Consider the following 27,577-nt stretch of genomic DNA (forward strand, 5'->3'; position numbering starts at 1 on the left):
AACATATTTGAGCAATGTCACCCACTGAAAAGACTCGGTATTCTGCATCATACTAATGAAACACACACGTACACATGGACTAAAACTGATCTGGAGAGACATACAAAGTCCTCCATTGAATACATTTGCCCTGAGAGGTCTAAACATCTCACCCTCATGGTAGCAACACGGGAGGTGCGATTGAACAAGTGATTAGGTCTTAAAAATTGACTCTATTTAGGGTCTTAATGCACATTTCTAGTTATATCATGATTTTTGATAACCTGTTACTCGGATGTATTACACAATACAGAGAGAAAAGACCTAACAATAGTTAAAGAGATTCTGTCATTAATTATTCACCTTCGTGTTGTTTCAAACCCTTAACCCCTCATCCCTCTTTAAATGTAAATTAAGATATTTTTGATGAAATCCGAGCGCTTTCTGACCCTGCATAAATAGCAGTGGTACTCAGGGGCGCCGCTCGCAATTTTGGGCCCTATGACAAAATATGAGGTTGGGCCCCCCCACCACACCAAAGCAGATCTCTGGGGGCCCCTAAAGTGCGTGGGCCCTTAGAATTGTCCTAACTCCCCCCCCTTAGCGGCGCCCCTGGTGGTACTAAAATGTTTAAGGTCCAGAAATATTCATTTGTGTTCCCAACATGGTTATGCAGGTTCGGAACGACATGAGGGTGAGTAATTAAAGGCTTAGTTCACCCAAAAATGAAAATTAGCCTATGATTTACTCTCCCTCAAGGCATCCTAGGTGTATATGACTTTCTTCTTCTAGATGAATCCAATCAGAGTTACATTAAACATTTTCCTGGCTCTTCCAAGCTTTATAATGTCAGTGGGCGGGTGTTTCTGTTCAACAGTCCAAAAGAAGTCTAATAAAGTGCATCCATCTATAATAAAAAGTGCTCCACACGGCTCCAGGGGGTGAATAAAGACCTCCTGTAGCGAACTGATATCCATATTTAAAACGTAGTAATCACTTTCCTCTAGCTAGAGCTAACTATTATTCATGTAAGCCGTTATGGGTGGATGACGTATTGAGCAGCGCAACACTGACATCCTACGTCATCCACTCAGTTAGCACAAGCTAAAGAAAAGTGATTACTATGTTTTAAATATAGATATTTTTCTTACAAAAATGTATCGATTTGCTACAAGAGGCCTTTATTCACCCCCCAGAGCCGTGTGGAACATTTCTTATTATGGATGGATGCACTTTATTGGGCTTCTTTTAAAACACCCGCCCACTGCAATTATAAAGCTTGGAAGAGCTAGGATAATTTTAAATGTTACTCCAATTGGATTCATCTGAAAGTAGAAAGTCATATACACCTAGGATGCCTTGAGGGTGAGTAAATCATGGGCTAATTTTCATTTTTGGGTAAACTATCCCTTTAAGTTTCATCACAAATAACTAATAGCTAACTAATCACTGTTTTGTGTTCACTCACATTCATGTAATGTCTCCTGTTCTGATATGTAACGTCCACTTTTCACCATCCAATCAATTTCAGATTTCTAAAACCAACAGCTGTATTTCATTTGCATCACACTGTGGAAGTGAAATGGGTTGCGAATGCCATTTCATGTTGATTTAACATAATACATTGCATGGTCTTTACCTGAATTGAATAAGAATGTATAGCAAAGTATAGATCCAAGATGACATGATTGTGCCAATAAAAATAGAACAAAGAGAGAAAGAGAGAGACAGATGGATGACAGGGGAAATGACAGTGTGTGTGTGTTTAAAAGAAAGGTGATCTTCATGTGGAGTGAGGGAATAGGGCGGGAGCCAAGAGAAGGGGTATAAAGAGGCACATCTGTGCTTAACTTGCTCCAGGGCAAGTCTGTTCCCTCTGACACCTTCTAAACACACACACATATTCGCGTTCACACACTTCCAATGTTATGAGTTTCACTAATGGGGGCACTTTTTTTACAATAAACTATAATTAGTGAACAATGAGTGCTTAACGAATATAACATCTCTCTTTCAATCTTATTGTTAAGACTCAAACCATATATATTAATTCTGCATGTAAAAATCGACTTGCTGTATAAAGTATAATATTTGTTTTGAAGAAAATATAATGAAAATAGGGGAACCCAGGGCCTGCCGGTAAACTAAATTAGCATCTAATGCAAATGAGCGGGGTGCTTAATGGTGGAACAGGTGCAGTCAGGGCCCCTAAATGAGATAAATGAATAAAACATCCCTGGGCACGCCTGTGAAAGCTGACACAAAGTCAATGGCATGAATTATTCAGCAGCCAGCCGAGGCTGCGCGCTGCTGACCTCTCACCACAGGAAGTGCATCCCAAACACAACAAACCACAACAATGGACTTCAGACACGGGGGTTCCCTCTGTGCAGCGCGCACGCAAATACACACACCCACTGAGCGCTACATAATGCTAAATATAGATCTATGAAATCTTGATTGGCCTCACCATATGGAGAGAGAAACCAATATAGAATGTGTTGAATGGTAAAAATCATGTTCTTAATTTTACTTTTTTCTCTGTTTCTTTAAAAAAGTATCTCAAAGGTAATTATGAACCTCACTCCATTTTATTAAAGTTTGATTCTGTACCACAAAACCATTCTTAAGTAAGATGGGTGTATTTGTAGCTATATCCAAAAATACATTATAATCTTAATCTTATGCCAAAAATCATTAGATATTAAGTAAAGATGATGTTCCATGAAGACATTTTGTAAATTTCTTATCGTAAATATATTTAAACTTTTTTGATTAGTAATATGCATTGCTAAGAACTTAATTTTCACAACTTTAAAGGCGATTTTCTCAATATTTTGATTATTTTGACCCTCAGATTCCAGATTTTCAAATAATTGTATCTCGGCCAAATATTGTCCTATCCTAACAATCCATACGTCAATGGAAAGCTTATTTATTGACCCTTATGAAATATTTTATTAAAATATTTCAGAGTTATCAAAAAGACAATAAAATGAATTGTCTTCATTAAGGCATTGCAAGTGCAAATAAACATTTAGAGTTGCTTGCATAATTTAATGTATTTATTTATTCATTTATTTTTCATTTATGGATATGGCTGATCACTTGTTCGAGTATGAGTGTGTCCGTGTGTGTGTGTGTGTGTGTGTGTGTTGACAGAACTAATAGGATTACCCTGATGTCTCTGCATGAGCGCATCCAGCAGAGAGAGGCAGAGAAGGGGTGTTTTCCCAGCATGCCCTTTACAGAAAAACCTAAGGCTGCTTAGACTAGACTGAGAAAAACATCAGGTTTAATGTTAATAGGTTGTATATGCGAGTTTGCAGCTAAAAAAGTGAGTGATTGGGAGAGTAGAGTGCATCTGTTGCTGCAGAACTAGACAGGAAGCCGCCCTGAAGCTGCGGTGACATCACCTTCCCCGGGAGGAGCACTTCCTGTCTGACATTCCTCAATCAACACACACACACTCGCGAGGAAATGGCATACATCAACAATACCCTCCGTATGAGCACACACAAACACACGGTCTCACCCGCACACTAGCTTCTTAAAACAACACCGGCCTAATCTGTGTCACCAGTAGTGTGTGAAAATGAGACAGTTTGGTTATTTTTCTTGGAGTGAAATGGCATTTTTCTCTTTGTTTAGCTCTTACGCACTCTTTCTCGTCAGTAAGTGTTGTCAGTAGCATTGAGTGGCTAATCAGTCATCCTGTGGGTCAGATCTCTGTCTAAAGCGTGTGAAGTGGATCGGTGGTCTGGCTGATCCGTGGCTCTTATCTGTGAGAGCAGAGGAGGAGACTCTGACTGCCAGGGTTTCCAGCACTAGCCTGAAGGCCCGATCAGCCTTTCCAGAGATCACAACCTTATGCCCTGTGTGTGAACAACAGGCTGGACAAGCAGAGAGATAGAAGAGCAAGGAGTAGAGCAGAGAGAATAGCTGTGTGTTTGCATGTGTTTCTGACTTATGAATTTGGGGACTAAATTATCCATCATTGGGAATGTAATTTATGCAAAAAACTGAATTTGCAAATAAAGCAGAATTTCCATTTTGTGTTAAAGAGCACAAATCAGTCACTTCCAGGGAATGTGACGCAAAATATACATTACTTTTAAAAAGTCTGAGGTCAGAAGGATAAAATTAATACTTTTATTCAGCGAGGATGCATTAAATTGATCAAAAGTGACAGTAATAACCTTTATAATGTTACAAAAGATTTGTATTGTATTTTTAACTTTCTATTAATCCAAAAACATTTGTTAAAACAAAATCTAAATCTAAAACAAAACAAAACTAAACTAAATAAATTAAATTAAAATAGAAACCAGTTAAATTCTAATAATATTTAATTTTTTTATGTTTTACTATAGATTTGATCAAATAAAAGCAGCTTTGTTGAGCGTAAGAATTTTTTTCAAAGACACTAAAATATCTTTCTGACCCCAAAGTTTTTGTCCAAAAACAATATCGATAATAATAAGAAGAAATATTTCTTGAGCACTAAATCAGCATATTTGAATGATTTTTGAAGGATCATGTGACACTAGACTAGAGTAATGCATGCCTGCTGAAATTTTAGCCATCACAGAAATATTAATTACATTTAAAAAAAAATATTATAATGAGTATCAAATAGCTATTTTGTAATAATATTTACAATATTTCTATTTTTAGTTAAATTAAATTAAACCAATTTTTTTTTTATCAAATAAGAGCATACATTTTAAAAACATTAGAAATTTTTACTAACCACTATATTTTTTTTATTAATAGTGGACAATAATAGACAAGTAGTAGCCACTGCTCAAGCCATTTTGACTTTTTTTTAAATTAAATATAAAAATGACTTGCATTTTAAAGTGTAAAAATGTGGGCGTTTAAATGTGCACATTTAGGATTATTTATTTGCATCTTTAAGCATTTTTAAATAATTAAAATAATGTTTTTGATAAAATTTGCTTAAGAAAGTGTGGATGGAGACCTGGGATTTGTAGGAAATAAATCTATTTCAAACATAACATGTGTCCCTGAATGAAATAAATAAGCTGAAAGCTGAATTTAAAAGCTTTCCATTGATGTATGGTTTTTTATCTGAGAGTGCAAAAAAATTCAAAATATTGAGAAAATCACCTTTAAAGTTGTCCAAATGAAGTTCTTAGCAATGCATATTACTAATCAAAAAATAAGTTTTGATATATTTATGCTAGGAAATTTACAAAATATCTTCATGAAACATGATAATATTGACCCTTACGATGTATTGTGGACTACTGCTATAAATATACCTGTGCTACTTAAGACTGGTTTTGTAGTCTAGGGTCACATATATTTCAGTGTAAAACATTTCAGAATTGTCATTTTACGTCTTTTGGCAGTGGTAGCTAACACCAATTTACCACAGTTTTACAGTAGCAAACAGATTGGAGTTATAATTAATTTAAATAATGTTTAAATAAAACAATTGATTAACTTAATTTAAAAACAATGGATGTCAATGTGACATTCCCATTTAGATACCTGGATAAATGTGTGTGTGAGAGAGAGAGAGAGAAAGAGGGAGAGAGAGCAACAGAGAAGCAAAGTGGGAGTAAAGAGAGAGAGTAAAGTTGTCAAGGGAGGACAACACACACAGGGCCACACACACAGGCACGGGCGAGTGGAGAGGAGTGCATGCTCTTCTTTGGGAACCATCCAGGCGGATGATGGGATTGTTGACAGTGAGCTGCATATCTTTAACCCTGTATTAACTCGGAACAGCAGAGCTTGGCCTTTTATTATTCCTGCACCGTTTGGGCTTAAGTAGGCCACACATATACACCTATACACACAGACTCACAAACACAAGCATGCACACACACTATCTCTCTCTCTCTCTTCAGGAAGAGACATTGTCACTGCATAGGAGCACATCACCTTTCAGCAGCTGTGACAGCCCAGCCTGGAGAGTCACGCACACTTTTTAAAGGCCAACGCACACATTTTCCTTCACTTGCACTTCCTGTATCTCTTTTAGAGTGAAAGTCCCCCCAGTTAATTTTGGGAGAGAACTGGCAGAAACTTGTTTACCGCAAATGCTTTCTTTCACTGTATTACTGTCGTGGCTCACACACACACAGATGCTCACGCTGAGCTCTCCACAGTCTCTCAGTCTTAATTGCCACACAATAGGCCTACAGACCGGACAGGATTACGTTAACAATGGGAGCCCCAGCCTGTGAGGATCACTCTCTGGCCACCGATTCAGAGAGCAGCTCTGTGAAATAGAGCCCGCTAATCCACTAATGCAAACATACTGCAGGAATATAACGCTGCTTGCTGTCACTGTCTCGTTCCCAACCATACAGTCTTGAGGTGCAGCTTTAATGCTTAAATGTTGCTCCTTTATAGCTTAGCAGATGAGATGCTGAAATTTCAGCTTTGCCATCACACAAATAAATTAAAATTTAAAATATATTAAAACATAAACCAGCTATTTTAAATTCTAATAATATTTTATATTTTTACTGTAGTCTTTTATGTTTTTAACTGTAGTTTTCATCAAATAAAATCAGCTTTGGTAAGCATAAATGCATACTTATATTCAGAAAAGGGCATTAAATTGATCAAAAGTGACAGTAAAAGGCATGTATAACATTCCAAAAGATTTCGATTTCAAATAAATGTTCTTCTTAACTTTCTGTTTACCCAGGAAAAAAAAATGTTAAAATGGTAATCTAAAACAAAAAACAAAACAAAACAAAACGACTTAAGTTTGTAGTAATAGCTGCTGAAATTTCAGCTTTGCCATCACATAAATAAATTACATTTTAAAATATATTAAAATACAAACCAGTTATTTTAAATTCTAATAATATTTTATACTTTTACTGTAGTTTTTATGTTTTTAACTGTAGTTTTGATCAAATAAAAGCAGATTTGATTAGCATAAATAGATACTTAAATTCAGAAAAGGGCATTAAATTGATCACAAGTGACAGGAAAAGGCATTTATAACATTACAAAAGACTTCTATTTCAAAAATATGTTGTTCTTAACTTTCCATTTATCTAAACAAATCTTTAGATGGTAATCCAAAACAAAACAGAAAATGAAACAAAACACAACAAAACAACTTAAGTCTGTAGTAATAGCTGCTGAAAATTCAGCTTTGCCATCACAGAAATAAATTACATTTTAAAGTATATTCAAATATAAACTAGTTATTTTAAATAATAATAATATTTTATATTTTTACTGTAGTTTTTATGTTTTTAACTGTAGTTTAGTCAAATAAAATCAGCTTTGGTGAGGAAAAATAGATATTCGGAAAAGGGCTTTAAATTGTTCAAAAGCGACAGTAAAAGGCATTTATAACATTACAAGATTTCTATTTCAAATAAATGTTCTTCTTCACTTTCTATTTATCCAAAAAAAAAAAAAATGTTAAAATGATAATCCAAAACAAAAGAAAACAACTTAAGTCTGTAGTAACAGCTGCTGAAAATTCAGCTTTGCCATCACAGAAATAAATTACATTTTAAAATATATTAAAATAAAAAAGTTATTTTAAATACAAATAATATTTTAGATTTTTACTGTAGTTTTTTGTTTTTAACTGTAGTTTTGATCAAATAAAATCAGCCTTGGTGAGCATAAATAGATACTTATATGCAGAAAAGGGCATTACATTGATCAAAAGTGACAGTTAAGGCATTTATAACATTACAAAAGATTTCTATTTCAAATAAATGTTCTTCTTAACTTTCTATTTATCCAACAAAAATGTTAAAATGGTAATCCAAAACAAAACAACTTAAGTCTGTAGTGATAGCTTCTGAAAATTCAGCTTTGCCATCACAGAAATTAATTACATTTTTAAAATATGTTAAAATAGAAACCAGTTATTTTAAATCATAATAATATTTTATATTTTTAACTGTAGTTTTAATCAAATTAAAGCAGCTTTGGTGAGCATAAATAGATACTTATATTCAGAAAAGTGCATTGAATTGATTAAAAGTGACAGTAAAAGGCATTTATAACATTACAAATAGTAAGTCTGTAGTAATAGCTGCTGAAAATTCAGCTTTGCCATCACAGGAATAAATTACATTTAAAATTCTAATAATATTACATATTTTTTAAATTTTTACTGTAGTTTTATATGTTTTTAGTAGTTTTGATCAAATAAAAGCAGCTTTGGTAAGCGTAAGAGAGTTTTTTAATGTCAAAGACATTAACAATTCTTACCGACCCCAAACGTTTTGAACAGTAGTGTATATAACCATGTTGTTTTTAAACAAACTGCAAATGAAAAATTAATTGGCAGCATTCCATAATGCACCATAAGGGCCTGTTCACTCAGGACACATTATTGCATCTATCTGGGCTATTTTTTAATTGTGTAAACAAGCATTAAATGGATGTTTTTCAGCATCTAAATCCATGAGCGCTGTTTGCAAGACCCTATATCACTTTAAAACAAGTTTAACTTTTCCAAATATGTTTTATTGCAGTCTCATGCTGTTTTTGAACGCAATAGCACATCCTGTGTGAGCGGCCCGTAGCAGAGCAGGAGCAAAACTGGTTCTGTGAAACATGACTTCCTGTTCAGCTTTCATGAGAGCCGAAGGTCTTCTTCTAGAAGGTCAAATCTAGCCAGCAATATAGTTGCGAGCCAAAGACCTCCATTAAACATTCAGAGAAAGGGCACATCAACCCTTTCCATGGCGTTTTCCATCCTTTGCTGTGAAGTGGATATCCAGATGTTGAAGATTACATCACAAATAAAGCCTTCCAGCGGGGTCAGGGCTCACGACCGAGCGCAAAGCCACAGAACTCCCACGGTTAGTGCGGGAACTCTGAACTTTCTGCACTCCGAAATCACTATCAGTGTTTAAGAGTATCCATGGAGATGAAGGCATCAACTGCAATGTTCCCAGGGAGATAGAACGACACCTTTCCCCATTACTGTACGGCTTATTGAGCTTCAATTACTCCTAACACACACAATGATAAGAGAGAAAGAAATCGAGAGAGAGAGAATATGAGAGAGAGAGCTTCTGAGGGATGTGAAAGAGATGAAACAGGACGCAGTGAAAAGGCCTGCTATTAGATGTCACTGGCCTTTTGTGTCTGTGTCAATGAGAGCAGATTAAAGTATTTGAAATAATCTTACTGGGGCATTAACAGAGCTCAGAAGGTAAAAGAGGAGAAGAAAAGGAGAAGACGAGGAGTCAATCAAGACACACATACATTTACACATGAACTGAGATTAGATACAGCCATCCAACGTAAACTAAACACGCCCTCTGAGAAGAAAGCTACACTCTAAAAAATGCTGGGTTATTTTTTTCACACAAATGCTGGGTTCAGCCTGCTGGTGTCATTTAATTGGGTTGGTTGTGGAGTCAGTCACGAAATCGTTCAGCTAAGAGTGAAACGCGAGGCAGCGGTCTGTGGTTCATATTCCCACAGCGAACAGCAGACCATCACCGGTTTCGATTTCGCAGACACAACGGTAAGAGAATCATTTTTCTGTAAAAAGTGATTACAGAAAACAGTTGAATTTATGTTTAAATTATTTGTATTCACCCAAATAAAATCTATTTGTCTTGGCTTAATAATAAATGTTCATCTTTTGATTGTTGCTGTTGCCTCTAGTAATTCTGTGCATTTTTTATAAGTTCCAGTCTATTTTAAACCAGCAATATAATTTTATTTTTTTTATTTTTTTAAGCAATAGTTGACTTAAATAAAGGTCAAATCTTTAAGGACAACCCAGCATGTTGGGTAAAAACATTTAACCCAATCAGCTGAGTCAAAGTAACCCAGCATGTGTTCTGTCCAATATTTACCCAGCGCCGGGTTGCCAAATAACCCAAGTTGGGTTTGTTTTTAACCCATCATTTTTTAGAGTGTAATATTGTAAACTATGCTGTATTCATCCAAATCAATTCTACTTGTCTTATATTTTTGTCCATGGGTGTTCTTGTTTAATAATAAATGCTCATCTTTTGATTATTGCTGTTGCCTCTATAATTCTGTGTGATTTTTAATTTCCAGCCCATTTAAGCCAGCAATATAATATTTTTTAACCAACAGTTGACTTATATAAAACAACCAAACATGTTGGGTAAAAACATTTAACCCAACCAGCTGAGTCAAAATAACCCAGCATGTGTTCTGTCCAATATTTACCCAGTGCCGGGTTGCCAAATAACCTAAGTTAGGTTGTTTTTAACCCAGCATTATATAGAGTGTAATATTGTAAACTATGCTGTATTCATCCAAATAATTTATATTTGTCTTATAGCTTTTGCCTCTATAATTCTGTGTCAGCAATATAATATTTTTTAACCAATAGTTGACTTAAATAAAACAACCCAACCCAAGTCAAAATAACCCAGCATGTGCTTTTTCCAATATTTACTCAATGCTGGGTTGCCAAATAACCTAAGTTGGGTTGTTTTAATCCAGCATTTTTAAAGTGCAGCTGTTTCATGTGAGTAATTCAATTCATCTCAATCAGAAGCTTCCCAACGAGTCCAAAAACTCGAACCCGGAGCGCACATCCCGCATAAGATTTGTTCTTTTAACAATCTAATAAGCCATTGTTAGTTGGCTTTATTTCCCTGACATTCCTCTGGTTTCGCTGAAGTGGCCTGTTGTGCCGTCTTATAAGAGGAACCTAATTAGGAAATCACTTTCATTACTCTTCCAGAGGAATTAGCGCTAGCCTTGCTAATTACTGCTGTAAAACCTAATCAGCTCTTTGAAACAAGACCACACTAATGAGCTCTTATTTATTCAGCTAAATAACTTCAAGGGAAGGAAGACGCTCAAAATCATATTTTTGATGAATTTGGGAGCGCACACTCGTCTGCGCCTGCCGTAATTGATTCTGTTCCATCTCGCGCCTTGTTTGTTGGGAACCCCAAAATGTGTACGCGGCCAAGAAAATATTGAGAGTTCCAGTAAACTCTTCCATATTTCCCTCCTCTCATTTCAAATGACCTATTTTCTCCGGCTCGGGGAGACACGTGACTAATAGGAAACTGTTACTAATTCCTTTTTTATTCGCAGACAATTAGCGATGCCCTCGCACCTGAGCCTAAAGGACTCTGCGGTGACCTCGAGCGCAGCTGCATGACCTGAAACACAGACGTTCAGACCACAAACAGCTACCAACAGGAGGCACTTCAGACAAAGTTGCAGGGAAACAATCAAGAAGAGTAAGTGATGGGCAGTGTGTTTGTGGGAGCCTGTGCGTTGGGTGGAGGTGATGCCACGTGGCATCGAGGGGCTGCAGCTGTCTTTGAAAGCTGTGAAGCATTCTAGCCCAGTGGAGCAGAAACGGCCCAGCCGCACAGACACAGCAGCCAGGTAGAAGCCTCTCTTACTCTGTTACAAACACACACACACACACTCTACACTATTGCTGGCGAACCTACAGCTGTGTTCATCTGATAGCACAGGCCACTGACTTATTAACACACAGATGAGAACACACCTTTGACACTTAAACATACTTTAATCTGCAGAAATCCATGGCACGATCGAGTCGGGAATGAAATGGTCTCGCCCTCAATAATAACGTGACATGCTTGTATGATCTTTTAAACAAAAACGGTAGGAGATGCGCTTCACTGCACACGCTGCTGCCTCCAGAAGTCTCGCACATCTTCACTGCTGATTATTCATACATGCACACTTCAGAGCACACTACACATACTCAACAACCCCGACAGGGCCTCAAAACAGCCTAGCCCGATCACTAAACAATTACTCTTTTGCAAACAAATGGCTTCTGGTCCCAGGAAAGGCTTTTTTATGCTTGTTGTCAAGTTGTTTTTCTCACCGATGGTGAATTCTTTGATCTGTTGCCTTTGATTTGCAATGTTTCATACGGAGCAATAGAGCGTATATAGTGATATAGAGCAGTTAGAGGGTGTTCACAAAGCCGTTATAGAGCAACACTTGCAATTTTGATTTGTTTGAAAGTGATTTGAATTTATTTAGTGCATTATCTCTGTAGTGATGATAAAACAGGTTGTATAGGAAAGAAGTAGAGTCTTTTGTTTGTACATTACCAATCCAAAGTTTGGGGTCAGTTTTTTTTTTTTAAATAAAAAAACTGTATTTTTATGAAATATTATTATAATTTAAAATAACTGTTTTATATTTTAGTTTTTTTTTTTTTTATCAATGTTGATCAATGTTTTTAAATGTAACATTATTAATGTCTTTACTGTGGATCACAAACCCAGTCATAAGTGTCAATTTTTTTTCAATTGGGAATTATACATCAAGCTGAATAAATAAGCTTTCAATTGATCTATGGTTTGTTAGGATATGATAATATTTGGCAGAGATACAACTTTTACAAATTTATAATCTGAGGGTGCAAATTAATCAAAATGCTGAGAAAATCGCCTAAGTTGTCCAAATGAAGTTCTCAGCAATGCATATTACTAATCAAAAATTAAGTTTTAATATGTTTATGGTAGGAAATTTACAAAATATCTTCATGGAACATGATCTTCACTTAATATCCTACAGATTGTTCGCCCATATTGTACAATGTATTGTTGGCTATTGCTACAAATATACCCGTTCTACTTTTGTGGTCCAGGGTCACATATATATACACTGACCCCAAACTTTTGAAAGGTAGTGTATACTGGTAAATGTTTTATAAAGATTTATTTTCTTCTTTATTTTGGGCCTTAAGTGTAGGTAAGTAAGGTGTGAAAGAGAAACTGCAGAAAAAGTTGCTGCGCAAACTCGTTTTTTTTTATTCTGTCAAATATGGAATCTTCCCTGACAAACTCAATAACACCACTTTCATCACTTCCACTTGACTTCTTGTCTAGCATGGTCGTGTCATGATCAAATATGTTGCAACGCACATACAAACATCTGATATCCAGCTCTTACCTGTCGATGATGACCGGGTCAGAGGGCGTCTCGTTACGGTTGCCACAACTTTTCTTGTCACAGCAGCGGCTAATAGAGACGGAGGGAGAGAAAGAGAGGAAGAGAGCAGTTAACCTGGGTGTTACTGCACATATGTCTGCACTGACCTCAAACGCAGTGTAGAAGGAAGAGGTAGCAATTATAAAGCAGTCTTTCTTTCACTCCTCCAAGGCAGACATTCACTCCTGCTGTACACACAGCACACAATATGCTGCCTCTCGGCCTGTGTATTAGTAATTATTGCTAACAGACTGCCCGGCTCAGGGACGGTTACTGAAGGATTAGAAGTGTGGCTGATAACAGGGAGGTTATCGAGGGATGGAGGGAGAAGACGAGGGCAGAGAGCAGGAAAGGAACGGATGCAGGAGGAGAGGTGAAAGTAAAGAGGGCACTTAAAGGGGACTATTTTAGCATACATCCTGGAAGGATTTTAGATCGGACAGAAGGGGGAAGGTGCCTGTGTGTGTTTTTTAAAGGGATAGTTCACCCAGAAATGAACATTCTGTCGTTATTTACTCACCCTCATGTCGTTCCAAACCTGTATGAGTTTCTTTTTTTATGTTGAATACGAAAGAAGATAATCAAGCAGTTGATCAAGAAGTGACTTCTATAATATTTATTTCTCTACTATGGAAATCAATGTGGACCAACAACTGTTTGGTTCTTCAAAATATCTTTTTTGTGTTTAACATATCAAAAAAACTTTAACAGATTACATACAGATTTGGAAAGACATAAGAGTGAGTAAATGATGACAAAATTAAAATTTTTGGATGAACTATTTCTGTAAGTGTTGCAAATGTATTCCCCAAAAAAGATGTTTTATTTAAATATCTATTTAAAATGTAATATTTCTATAAATAAATAGTTTTAAATTCTAAATAAAAACCCTTTCAAACAATGACTTTGAACAATGATTTTGAAATCCATCTTTTCACACTGAGGACAACTGAGGGGCTCATATGCAACTATTACAGAAGGTTCAAATGCTCACTGGTGCTCCGGAAGGAAAAACGATGCATTACGTTTTTGAATTTGACAATACTAAATGAAAAAAAATATGATATTTAGGGAAAATAAGATAAATGTACACATCCTAATTCTGTTCAAAAGTTTACACCCCTGGCTCTTAATGCATATTTTTCCATTTTGAGGCATCAGTGAGCATTTAAACCTTCTGTAATAGTTGCAAATCAGTCCCTCTGTTATCCTCAGTGTGAAAAAAATGCATCTCAAAATCATACAGTCATTAGTGGAAAGGGTTCGAAAAAACAAAAATGCTTAAAAATAAGAATTTGTGGGATCTAAATGACTTTTCAGTACTTTCAGGTCAGTACTAAATAAAAAAATAACATGCATTTTGTATGATCCCTCTTATTTTGGTAAAATAATTAACATTTTGCAGATTCTGCAAGGTTTATGTAAACTTTTGACCTCAATTGTATATATAGCCTATATATATATCAATCAATCTGCCCTCTCACATCTCGATACCTTCTTGCTCTATATATATAATCTCCAGGTTACTCTGCATTGGACAGCAGAGGAGAGCAAGATGGATACTAAAGCATGAGCAAGTGAAAGAAGACAGGAGGGATGGAAAGGAGGTGTATACATGATGTCTTTGGTGGATGGAGGCTGGCGGTAAACAGCAGGTGGGGCGGCGGGTTCAGGTTTCCCAGCACAGATGGCAGAGGGGCTCGATTGAGAGCGAGTATAGGGCTTGAGGTGTCATGTGATAGGAGCAGAGTGGGCTCCTTTAGACCTGATGAGCTTGATAACATGGATTGAGCTTGACCCCTCATTCACGCACACTGGCGGTCTATAAGCGCCCTCGTTAGTTTGGACACAGTGCGGTCGGGCTTCTGTCTCAGTTTACTCTTGCTGTCGTATTTTTACCTTCCTGTCTCTCTCTGCTCTCATTTTCCCTCACTCCTCTGAGAGCAGTCAAGTCTTTAGCGATGTTCTCTCAGAAGTGGGTCACACAGGAGCAAAGCTTTCTGGGATGCGAGGGGTGGGCACAGATGGATTTGACACTCCGATAACCCAATAGTCAGCCTAGAACCCATGGGAAACCACAACACGGCCCCCCACCACCACCCGAGCCCTCCCATCAACGCTATGCTAATGACTCCACGCATGCTCTGGCTTCATTCAGGGGGATTTTTCGCCCATTCCGGCTAGTTCTGCTCCATCCCAGCGGACCGGCAGGGAAACCGTAATCTTTAATCTCAAGCGTTTCCTCCTGCTGCAGCATTTGAAGAAATTAAATCCAAATTGCTGCACGTAATTACCAGGATGTGGCCCGCGCTGATGCCATTAAAGCTGAACTGCCCTTAGCCCAGCTCCTTTACAGACAGCAGCTCGAAAATAGCCCCCAAAACCAAACAAAGCAACATTTCTCCAACTGTGACCACCCAGCCTTTAATAATCTGGCCAAGTTTGTGATGTTTCATCTGCACCACACAAACCAAACAAAACCTCATCAATCCTTGCATATGAGGATGTGGAACTCTATCATAAAGAGCCCAGAGTTGCGTTTGAGCGATTGTTTCTAGCCTTGCCTCTGAGCGAGTTGTTTGGGAAAATGCGTCTCTGTCTCATGCTTGCAGGCCCATGCGGCACCATATGGCTAATGGCAAGGCGTACAGCAATTAACAGCCCTGATTAATGGAGAGCAGTCTAATTGCAGACTGGTAATTGTGCCTTTCTCTCAGCACAGGCTCCGCATCGAAACACCGTATACAGATGAAGACGACGAAAGGGAGGAAGATATAGGCGAGAATGAGTTGTTTACTCATCTGAAATAGACGCGTTTCCTTTTTGCCTGCTTTTGGAAAGCTCAGACATTTGCATTAGCGAGACCTTAAGGGTACCAGCAGCGATATGTACTTCAGATGTGATCCGTGTAAGTCCTACAGTGGCAGATCAAAGCTGACGTGGTGAGCCTTTGTAGACACGTATGGTACTAAGTGTTTGTGTCAATACACATCTTTAAATCAGCGACTATTTTGAAAGAGCGATAACAGAAGGCTGCGTGTTTGCGCGTGTAAGAAAGGTAGTGAGGGGGAGCGAAAGATTGAAAGAGAAAGAGGAGAGAGCCTTGGCTCGCCTGCACATATTTCATTGTCAAAACTAAAAGCAAGCTGCATTCATTAGCTGTGGAATAACAAGAGGATTCTTATTGAGTAATGAGTTTTTCCTTGTCCTAATTAACCAAGCATGAGTGGTATATTTTTAGTAGAAAACTGTTCAAATGCTCTCCACTTCAACCAAAAATAGATGAGGACTCATCTCCACAACCCAGTTTTAAGTGCAAGGAATTTATCTTTTGATTTTAATTAAAGGTGCATGGCTTTCTCTCGCTCTCTCTTTTTCGTGCAGAGCAGGAAGTGGATGACCTGGATAGAGAGATTCAGGAAGGGAGAGAGACAAGGGTTGCTCTGAACTTAAGGTCCGTCTTTGTTCATTTTTCAACTCATGGGACGCCACTGCTTACGCTGTTGCTAAAAACTGGGATGAGCAAAATTCAGTATTGGCTTCCTTTTATTTCATTAATGTGCATTAATAAAAAGTTCAATATGCATATGTGCAAAATGAATGAATAATGACTTACACTTCTGTGTGTTCCTCACAAAAAAGCTATTGTTTAAAGAATTAGTTCACTTCCAGAACAAAAGTTTACGTATAATTTACCACCAAATTTGTCATCCAAGATTTTCATGTCTTTCTTTCTTCAGTCGTAAAGAAATTCATAATCGCCCTAAATCGCTGTTTTACTTTTTTTTTTTTTTTTTTGTTAAGGGCATTTGATCTTCTTTGCACGTTCACTTTGTCAACACTGGGTCAGTGCTTCTGCAGCGATGAAGGTGTTTTTTTAAGTTGGAGGAGAAAATGAGATGGGAGTTTTTGGACATACCCTAACTGTATTGAACTGGAGTGCACAGGTAGGCATGTGCATCGCAGAGTTAGACAAGACAAGCACTTGAGGTTAAAAAGTATATAAAATGTCTTTTTTTTCGAAGATAACCAATCGTTTTAGTAGATAAGACCCTTTTTCCTCGGCTGAGATCGTGTAGAGCCCTTTGAAGCTGCATATAAACTGCATTTTGGAAGTTCAAACTTCATAAAAGTCCATTATATGGAGAAAATTCATGAAATGTTTTCCTCAAAAAACATTTCTTTACGACTGGAGAAAGAAAGACATGAACATTTTGGATGATGGGGTGAGTAAATTATCTGTAAATTTTTGTTCTGGAAGTGAACTAATACTTTAAGTCAAATTATCTACTACTTTTATGGCACTTTTTGGCTCTATGTGGGAAAAACATTGTAATCAATTCAGTCTAACAACTCTATTTGTGTTAAATCTATCTATCTATCTATCTATCTATCTATCTATCTATCTATCTATCTATCTATCTATCTATCTATCTATCTATCTATCTATCTATCTATCTGCATTCTGATTGCTCAGTTCCAGTTCAGTAATTACAATTCTGAATGGCACACAAAAAAACTGTACAGAAGTGTATTTCTCTGCTGCTTTTTTGTGTCGGTGTATTTATTTCATCAAGAAATAAAACAAGAACCACCAATCACTGAAACATCAGCCTCCAAAAATAGCAATGCGGCCTGGCATCTTTTTTGGACAAAGCCGAGCTTTGATTTGTAAGGCTGAGGCAGAGTCTGGGAAAAGAGCACTTCTAACTCTGATAGGAAACAGGCTGGCGTAAGTTTATCAGGATCCCATTTGGACTTGGTGAAAAATGATCTGGGAGTGTCTTGTGTAAGAGTGCATCGTAAGTCTAAACTTGAGCCTTGATATAAACGCACTGCATCCCTCTTAAATAGAAGTAAACTGTTTATACCGGGTTTGACGGACGTGCATGATGAATTAAAGAATAATGATCTGACCTTTCAGCAAATTTATAATAATGTTAATCTATCCTCCCTCTTACGTCTAATTTTACAACAGGGCTTACACACAGCTGTGTGTGTATGTGTGTGTGTGAGCAGAAAGCTCAGCCCTGTCACACTAACGCTGGATCCAGAGTTCTGCTGTCTTGCCAAGACCAAAAACGATGCCAAAGTAAAGCTCTCACAGTCAGCGGGCAGAACTGGGTAGGGAAGATTCAAGAGCTTGATTGTGTAATAGTGAAGGAGGGAGTGTGGTGTACAGTGTGTTTGTGTTTGTGTGTGTGTGTTTCTCACCTGCACATGATCTCGTGCGTCAGCAGGACCCGGCACATCTCTGGGTTTTTGTCTTGCCCTTCATAGATAATTGCCTGATGAACAAGAGAAGGTGGAAAAATGTGGTTAGAGAAAAATTGACAAACAACATTTTCTCCTTGTGGTGTAAACGCTCTGAGCATGCACAAATTTCCATGACTAACTCTCAGGGTGTTTTAAATCCTATCATGAAAAGAATCGAATGTCTGTTTGCATCGTTTCACTGCAACAAAAACATTATGACATCACATCATTACACCATGCACTCATGGGCGGTTAATGTGACCCTTCTTCCATCTGGCAGAGGACTGCCGTTAAAAGATCCTTTGCAGCATGGGTCAGTTTTAGTTTCTGATATCCGAATGTTCTGTTCATTTGGTCCCGTGTTTCTCACTTTACACGTTGGGCTCTGAATTTCATAGATGTCTTTTCGTTTCAGCTAATCAATCAATCAAAACTGCTCTGTGCACCGTGGGAATGCTTGTACAGAGGGTCCGTGTGTGGGGTGGGCTGTCTCTGAGTGAGCCAGGCTCAAAGTGGGCAATTTAATGCCCACTTACCTGCTGCAATGGAAAACGATCCCTAACCACCTCTCTAAGAGCTTAAACTTAGCGCATCACATTCGTTAGGTGAGAACCAATGACGTTTGGTGTTTGGTGTCAGGCGACATGTAAAGTTTGAAGATGCACATCTGTAATTCAATGAAAAAAAGACTTAGATTTCTGTGTGGTCCACATAAAACTATTGCTTAAATGATCTATTTTTATGCTACACTCTTAAAAATAAAGGTGCTTCACGATGCCATAGAAGAACCTTTTTGTCTGAATGGTTCCATAAACCACATTTAACATCTGAAGAACCTTTCTGTTACACGAAAGGTTCTTTGTGGTGAAAGAAAGTTCTTCAGATTATGAAAAGGTAAGAAAGAGATGGTTCTTTAAAGAACCTTTGACTGAATGGTTCTTTGTGGAACCAAAAATGGTTCTTCTACGGCATCACTTTGAAGAACCTTTTAAAGCACCTTTATTTTTAAAAGTGTACTTTTTGAATCTATATGGAAAACAACAGTGTGATCATTCTGTCTAATATCTCAATTTGTGCTTCACAGAAAATTGAGACACAAATCCAAGTAGTTGATGTCTTTCTTTCTTCAGTTGAAAAAAATTAAGGTTTTTGAGCAAAAGGATCTTTCTCCATATAGTGGCCAGCAGGTTGTATGTCCAAACTGCAGTTTCATAGCATCTTCAAAGGGCTCTACATGATCTCAGTTGAGGAATAAGGGTCTTATCTAGTGAAACGATCAACAATGTTCTTTAAAAAAAAAAAAAAAAATGTATATACTTTTAAACCAGGGGTGCTCAACCCTGTTCCTGGAGGGCTACCTACCTGTAGACTTTTGTTCCAGCCCTGCTCCAACACAGCTGTCTGTAATTATCAAGTGCTACCTAAGAGATTAATTAGGTGGTTCAGGTGTATTTGATTAGGGTTGGAGCTGAACTTTGTAGGGTAGTAGATCTCCAGGAACAGGGTTGGGCACCTCTGTTTTAAACCATGCAACAACTTTTTAAACAATGATGTTAAATGATTTTGAATTCAAAGGGGAAAATGAGATGGAGTTTTTCACCTTACCCTAGCTTTTTTGAACTAACCACAAATTACCTTTCCAACATGACTACGTAATATGTGTCGAGCATTTGTGGTTAAAATGTATATACATTTTTTTTTTTTTTTTTTTTTTTTAGAAAATGATCAATCGTTTCGCTAGACAAGACCCTTATTCCTCGGCTGAAATCACGTGAAGCCCTTTAAAGCTGCATTGAAACTGAAATTTGGACCTTCAACCTGCTGATGTCCACTGAGGTCCACTATATTGAGAAAAATCCTGGAATCTTTTCCTCAGGAACCTTAATTTCTTTTCGACAGTAAAAAGAAAGACATGAACATCTTGGATGATATGGAGGTAAATAAATTATCAGGAAATTTGTGTTCAGGAGTGAATTAAATCTTTAATATCCAATCTAACACATCATTATCACAGGTAACTGATAACTGGCAAGTGATTTTATCCTTTTTTCTTTTGTTTGACACAAACTACCAATGCTAGATGTTTAATGTTACACAGCTGCACATAATTGACAATGAGAATGTGTTTGCGATTCAAATTGAGTGTAAGAATGTTCATGTAACTGCATAGAATAATAGAATTCCAATTCAGAAAACTCCTCTTTCCATCATTCCAATTCAACTTCCTGTGGGGTGTGGCTAATTCAATTCTAATTCGTTGCCATGAATTTGAAAAGAGGCCTGAATTTTGCACAATCCTGCATTGTATGCTCCTGGCAACACTCAGCGCCATCATTTGTTGCTCGTTGGTTTAATTAAAAGCAGACATAGAGAATCAAAAGAACTATGTGTGTAGTGTTTATTGGACTGTGCAGATTACTGTCCTATTATGTCATAGCAGACCACCCTTGCCACAGTGCCCACCCTCCACAGGCATCGGGGGCTCACAGATTGGCTAATAATGCAGCAGCACACAACATTATTGTTGAGCAAAGCACCTTTATTACTACATGAGAAAGGACATTTGTGAAGTGAAAAAGAGATGAAGGCGGACAAACAGATAAACTGCTTAATTACAGGTCTCTCTAAAGAAGTGTCGTACTCCAGCTAGTGTGAAATAGCCCTCTAGGAAAGATGTGTGCACGTGAGCTGCCATAAGCCTGCATCTGTGAGACTGTGCATGTGTATGCATTCACGCATGTATTCGTGCATTAGCATGTGTGTGTTTATGTGTGCGGCAAGCAGTTGGGCTGCCAGACTGGAGCATAGCGAGCCATCTGGCCCAGCTAACACTTCATCCAAAAACCTCAGCTTTGTTTCCATCCTCCAATTCCACACAAGATGTCCCCCACAGCCGTGAATCAGTGACTCTACTCAAAACATACACACACTGCAGCCTATTAACAGGCTGCTCTCTGTCACACACACACACACACACACTTAAACCCATTTGCCATGAATCACTCTCTCTTTCTCTCTGAACACACATATACATGCCACCCATCGCAACTGAAGACACAGAAAAACAGCTGATGGTTCTAATGAGGAACTGTTTCCCCCACAAGTGCACAATGCTTTTTCAATTACATGAAACACTTGTTTGAAAACAAGTAATGCATCAGATCTATAAAAAACAAGAAAGTTTATTCATAATTTGATGTTTTTTATTTCCTGTCATTGCTGTGGCTAGAGGACATAGGTGATCGGGGACATTTGTTTGTTAGTTTTCACATTGCGGAAATGAGGGTCAAGGTCCTCTAAAAGCGCACTAGCATGCATCACTGTCTGAGCCTAGAGCCTCGACCCCGCAGGCTTTCTGAGAGGAAGCGGGAGGCAGAGAGAGCAGTGCAGGCCACACAAAGACGTCCTCTACACCACCACACATTCATTTCATATATAAGACCGGCTATTTATCACACAAAGCCCCTGCAAACAGACTCGGAATAACTCCATGCAGAGAACAGTATATAAGTGCCTGGAAAAAGTCTGAAAACAGTTTGTCAATTTCTCCTCAGAGGCAAACACAACAATGGTCGTGCATCCTCCTCTGGATTCGAGCTAGTGCAACACTGAGCATCATCGGGTGGGTTTTTCTGCAGCCCCTGACGTCACGTCTGCCATGCAAAAGCGAAATACAGCAACTACAGATTTAGTTTGTTAAATAAGACGGAATATATATACACATTACAAAACCTATTTTGAGGACTGTAAAAAGTAAATGTAAATCCACTGTGGACAAGGAGTGATATGTGACCCTGAACCACAAAACCAGTCATAAAGGTCAATTTTTTGAAATTAGGATTCATACATCATCTGAAAGCTGAATAAATAAGCTTTCCATTGATGTATGGTTTCAAACTATTTGAAAATCTGGAATCTGAGGGTGCAAAAAAAATCTAAATATTGACAAAAAATTGACAAAATATCTTCTTGGAACATGATCTCTACTTAATATCCTATTGATTTTTGTCATTAAAGAAAAATCAATAATTTTGACCCATACAATGTATTATTGGCTTTTGCTGCAAATATACCCATGTGACTTATGACTGGTTTTGTGGTCTGGGTGTCACATATCTCTTGTGAAAAGTGCGATACAAATAAGTTGAATGTGAATTTTTTTTTGTCTTGACGTTCATACATTTAACATCATTTTAATAGTATACAGGGAAATATATATATAATGTACTTTAAACATATAATATAGGTATTAGGGGTCTTTAGCATTGAACAAATTGAAAACACATTTTAGACTACGATCATTCTTGTGACAGGAGGGTTTGTTTCAGTTAAAGTTCAGATTCAGAGAAAACTCCTATTCAGAGAGTGTGAAACTGATATCAAATCAATTAATAATCAATCTGAAAGACTCTTTCTGTTTCATTGTTGGTGTAGTTACTGTGTTTTGTCCTTGTGAGGCAGAAAATTAAAACTATTATATCAACGTCCTCACTTTTCATCACAAAGTTGCAATAGAAATGTCTTTACGATTATGGCCTATAGTACCTGTGAATGCTGTGGATTTCACATACACACATTTTCTATGTAGATGAGCAGACTTAATTACTGGGATCTTCAAAAGCTCTCAAAGCTTGTGTGTGTAAATATTTGCAAATGAGTAGCATTAAGCCTTTATGTGACCTGGCACAGAGCGGCCATTCAAGTCCTATCTGACATCATCAGAGTCGCCAAACAGCTACTGATTACAGGAAATCTCTAATATAGGAGATTTGTGTCACTTTGTTGCATGTCGTACACTTTGGGGAAGTGTTTCTGGCATGTAAACACACCCCGTTCTGCAATTAGCAGAAAAAATACGTACACAAGCAAGCAGAAAGAACGGCCGCCACCTCCCTCTCTCCCGTGCAAATTTATTTAGGAATCTGCCCGAAGCTTAACTCTAGAAAACACACACGCAGCAACAGGCGAGCTACAGCTCGGAGTTACCAAGCGGTTCCAGCCCAGCACTTTTCTGAACAAAGCTCTCCTTAAGGAGGGCCACGGAGCGCATGAAACATGCATGGCACGGTGTGCCGAGGTGTGTGTGAAGCTTTCATTAGGCCCTGATGCTGCTTTTAATGCATATTTTATATTGCACAAACTGCTCCTCAAATCTCGTTTGAGAGCCGCCAGTGCCGCCTTGAACTGACAGCCGCATCAGAGGCATGTAAACAATGCACTGTAAATACATGAAAACACATTTCCCTCTTTGTTACCATCACGCTAGCGTGTCAGCGCAGTGTGTGTGCGCATTAAGCCCGCGTTTGCCATTCGCTTTTGTTCTGCGCTTCAGCTGTTGAGGGAAACAGTTGGATGGAAGGATAAAGAGCGAGTCTTTTACTGCATTGTCTTCATCAGATCTGTCACGAGCTCATGCGTGATCATAGATACGGCCTGTCAGCTTGACACCCGCTCCATCTCTCCTCACCCGCTCCAACCGTTCCCACAGGCAAACCGAGAAAGCGTATATGGGTTTATTGGGAGACGGCCGCTGAATATGCCTTCTTGATTTTGAGGCAAAGTTGTTTGATTGTCTCTAATAGCTGCGCGCATGTACAGAAGCTGACTGTGTGGTCAGGCGACTGGACTTTACCGCCTTGCAAAGTGCTAAAGAGAAGTGTGTGTTGAACAGCTCTATAAACCTGCTCATCAGCCCTCCCGCCTGACACTGCCAAAGCCAGCACATGCTGAGTGGAGAGGCGCTCTGTAGCCTCTCTGTACAGAGTTATGGGGCTTTAATGGGAAATCTTAAACACATTGCGAGCACTCCTCAGCATATGTAGGCTGACTGCTCACCGCAGAGTGGTTTTGGACTGGGTTTTCCGAAAGGCATTTAAAGACCAGCTAACACTCTGTCATAACCTAAGCCGTGTTTCACACTGACATGGACGAGAAAAAAAGCGCTGTCAAATGACAACGAGAGCAGAAAAGTCTAAAGAGGAGCCAGACATAAGGCTGGATGTCACTTTCATACAAAGCAACTTTCTGTTGGTCAGTACAGTGAAACCATGTGTTAAATTCCTGTTGAAATGACTGAAGTTCGTACACAAAATTTCATTGAACAAGAGTATACTTTGTCCCTTAAAAAAGGTATTGTATGCAAATACAGGGACATTTGAGAAAGGGATTCTGAGAAAATGTCTTTTTTGTTGTATTTACCATGTTTTTTGGACATTACAAAGTACCTGCACTGTCAGAACCTTTAGGGGCTTAAAAAGACGACTTTTTACCTCATGTGCACCCTTTAGGTACTACTATGAAAACATATGTGGCCCTGGACCACAAAACCTTAAGTTTTAAGTAGCACAGGTATATTTGTCACAATAGCCAAAAATACATTGTATGGCAAAAAATCACTAGGATATTAAATAAAGATCATGTTCCATGAAGATATTTTGTCAATTTCCTACTGTAAATATATCAAAACTTAATGTATTAGTAATATGCATTGCTAAGAAATTCATTTGGACAACTTTAAAGTTGTTTTTCTTAATATTTAGATTTTTTTTTTTTTTTTTTTTTTTTGCACCTCACCCTTAGATTCCAGATTTTCAAATAGTTGTAGCATAGGCCAAAAATTGTCGTATCCTAACAAACTATATCAATGGAAAGTTTATTTATTCAGCTTTCACATAATGTGTAAATCTCAGTTATGACTTATGACTTATGACTAGTTCTGTGGTCCATGGTCAATGGAAAGCTTATTTATTCAGCTTTCATTTGATGTATAAATTTAAATTTCGGGAAAAAAACTGACACTTATGACCAGTTTTGTGGTCCAGGGTCACATATTAAGTAAAGATCATATTCCAAAAAAATTGTTTGTCAATTTCCTTCTATAAATGTATCAAAACTTAATTTTTGATTAGTAAAATGCATTGCTAAGAACTTCATTTGGACAACTTCAAAAGCAATATTTTGATTTTTTTGCACCCTCAGATTCCATTTTTTTCAAATAGTTGCATCTCAGCCAAATATTGTCCTATCCTAACAAAGCACAAATCAACGGAGAGTTTATTTATTCAGCTTTCAGATGATGTGTAAATCTCAGTTTTAAAAAACTGACCCTTATGACTAGTTCTGTGGTCCATGGTCACATATAGTTGTTTCTTTAACAGTACTGCCAAGCTGACAAGCAGTTGTACCCCTACAAGGTACAAATTTTGCACATTTTATATGTAAACACCAAGTTTGTTGTCAAGTACCGTGCTTTACTATCTGATACTTGCTAGCATGTTGACTTGGCTGCCAAACTCTCTTTCACACACACTCTTTCTCTCTTTCTCGCTTACTCAGTGGCACCACATCATTAACAGGTATGGCAGGGCCGTTTGCCACAGAAATAGCCAGTAAATCAGTCGGTAATATATGTGCACGTGGGAGACAACCCTGGGGAGATAAACGGCTTTTTATTGAGACACTCAGTGAAAGGCTGAGCCGAGGCCAGTCCCCCTGGCCACTGTATTTACCTCAGGGGTGTCAGAGAACAGTCTCTCTCCCTCAGCACAACGCTCCTGCCTTTCACCCACACACATAAATCTGTCCCGCTACACGCCGGCCAAACCGCTGAGCAGAGCGAGGGCAAAGAGCTAGCATCAGTAACAGCACCTAGCTTCTCGCACATAAACATTCATGCAAAGGAAATTATAAACCACAAACAAATCACACAATGCAGAAAGGGGAGCTGCGCAACCGTTTGAGCCAAATGTAGGGGGATTTTGTAGTAGGACTTTCTGAGTAGAAATGAAAGATGTGGGTCATGACAACAAGTATGTGAGTGAAAATGTAGTACTTGCTTTTTTAAAATTAATTAATAAATAATAAAATAAAATGTAATATTAAAATTTGTAAAATGTTAAAAATTCTTACATTAAATATATACAAAAATATATAAAAGAGTTAATTTGCAAAAACAGATAAATCTTTTTTTAACTATTTTTAAAAATCATGTTTTTTAACTGTGCATTCCAAATAGTCTCAAACTGCAATTGGGTTATTTTGATATAAAAATATAGCTAACTAGCACAATAAAACATGATCACATAAAAAAAAAAAACATGATTTTTGAAAAAGAACTAAAAAAATCTGTTTTTGCAAATTAACTCTTCATATAAACTATAATACATTTTAAAAAATTCTATTAAATGAGTTGTATTTCTCCCACTCTCCACATTTCAATAAGCACACATACACACACATAATGAAGCAAATCAGTAGCAACAAGGTGGAACAATAGGGTAAGCGTGCTGGCATGTATAAATCACATGATGTACTAAGTGTTCGAAGCGTTAGTGTGCTGTCTGTCACAGCGCCTGCTAATTACCTCATATCCATACACACCTTATCCAGCCTGGGGTCACACGCATACACACATATTACTTGTCATATAAAACGACTATTATAAAAACAGCACGAGAAATACAACTATTTAACTATTAATCAAAACAGCTTCTATAAATGTATCATGAAGTAAACTTTGGACTAAAATTTACTGTCACACTCCACTACTTGCGTTGTTGAATATAGTGTCTTCAAAACAACATTTATAGTCAGAGATCATGAGAGAGGAAATGAGGGACGAGTGGGAAAGAGAGAATGAGAGAGGGGGAGGCTGTTTCTGTTTGGGGGGGGGGGGGGAAGAGCGCCACATATGAGATTGTGAGGTCACTCTTGCTGCCCTGTGTTTTCTCATATAAGTTTTTCCAAGGGTTAAAACTCACAGTCACAACCTGCACATTTGTGTTCATAACAAACATCTGTTTCCACAACACATTTGAATATGCACAGATAGATCTATAGCCGCTGCAGAGTCACGCACAAACGCACACACACTCAAAGTCTCAAAGTATGCACTAAAAGGGCACCGCTGGATAATCCCCTGTGACAGACAATGAATACAACTGAAAGTCTCTTTCTTTCTTTCTCTCTTTAGCTATCAATCTCACTGTCACACATATGCACATAAATACATGCATACGCTCAGTCATCTTAAATGATGTCCCAGAGAGAGTATGTCATATTTAGACACTAACCGATCCTCGTGCCCCTGAGGCATGCTAGAGTGTGTAACCCCAAACTCACCAGGGTGCACGGCACACACGTTCACTCTCGCTGCGAATCACACACAGGCTCTCGCCAGCCAACCGTGGGGATTTTGAAATAACGTCTTACCTGTTTGGTCATGGAGTCAATCAGGCGTACATAAAAGTCCTGTTCTGTTCTGATGCCTGTAGAGGAGAGAAGATAAGTCCTCTTTAATTTACAATGCAATGCAGGTCATATGCACAAACGTGGATCAGAAATGAATCCGGCAGGTATATATTTACCATTCACAATGGCATGG

At 37.9% G+C, this 27,577-nt stretch overlaps 1 protein-coding gene across 3 annotated transcripts in view; it reads right to left on the reverse strand.

Moving 5' to 3' along the window:
- The window catches only part of ebf1a (EBF transcription factor 1a), a 178,375-nt gene that overhangs the window by 147,668 nt on the left and 3,130 nt on the right, over positions 1-27,577 (reverse strand). For all 3 annotated transcript variants that reach the window (XM_073820000.1, XM_073819999.1, XM_073819998.1), the window contains 3 exons: positions 27,406-27,461; positions 18,154-18,227; positions 12,901-12,969 (listed from right to left, as the gene is read on the reverse strand). In XM_073820000.1, coding sequence (XP_073676101.1) covers positions 12,901-12,969; positions 18,154-18,227; positions 27,406-27,461 — 199 coding nt within the window. The remainder of the gene's footprint in view (positions 1-12,900; positions 12,970-18,153; positions 18,228-27,405; positions 27,462-27,577) is intronic.

The sequence above is a fragment of the Garra rufa genome, chromosome 16 (assembly GCF_049309525.1).
Source record: "Garra rufa chromosome 16, GarRuf1.0, whole genome shotgun sequence".
Taxonomy (NCBI): domain Eukaryota; kingdom Metazoa; phylum Chordata; class Actinopteri; order Cypriniformes; family Cyprinidae; genus Garra; species Garra rufa.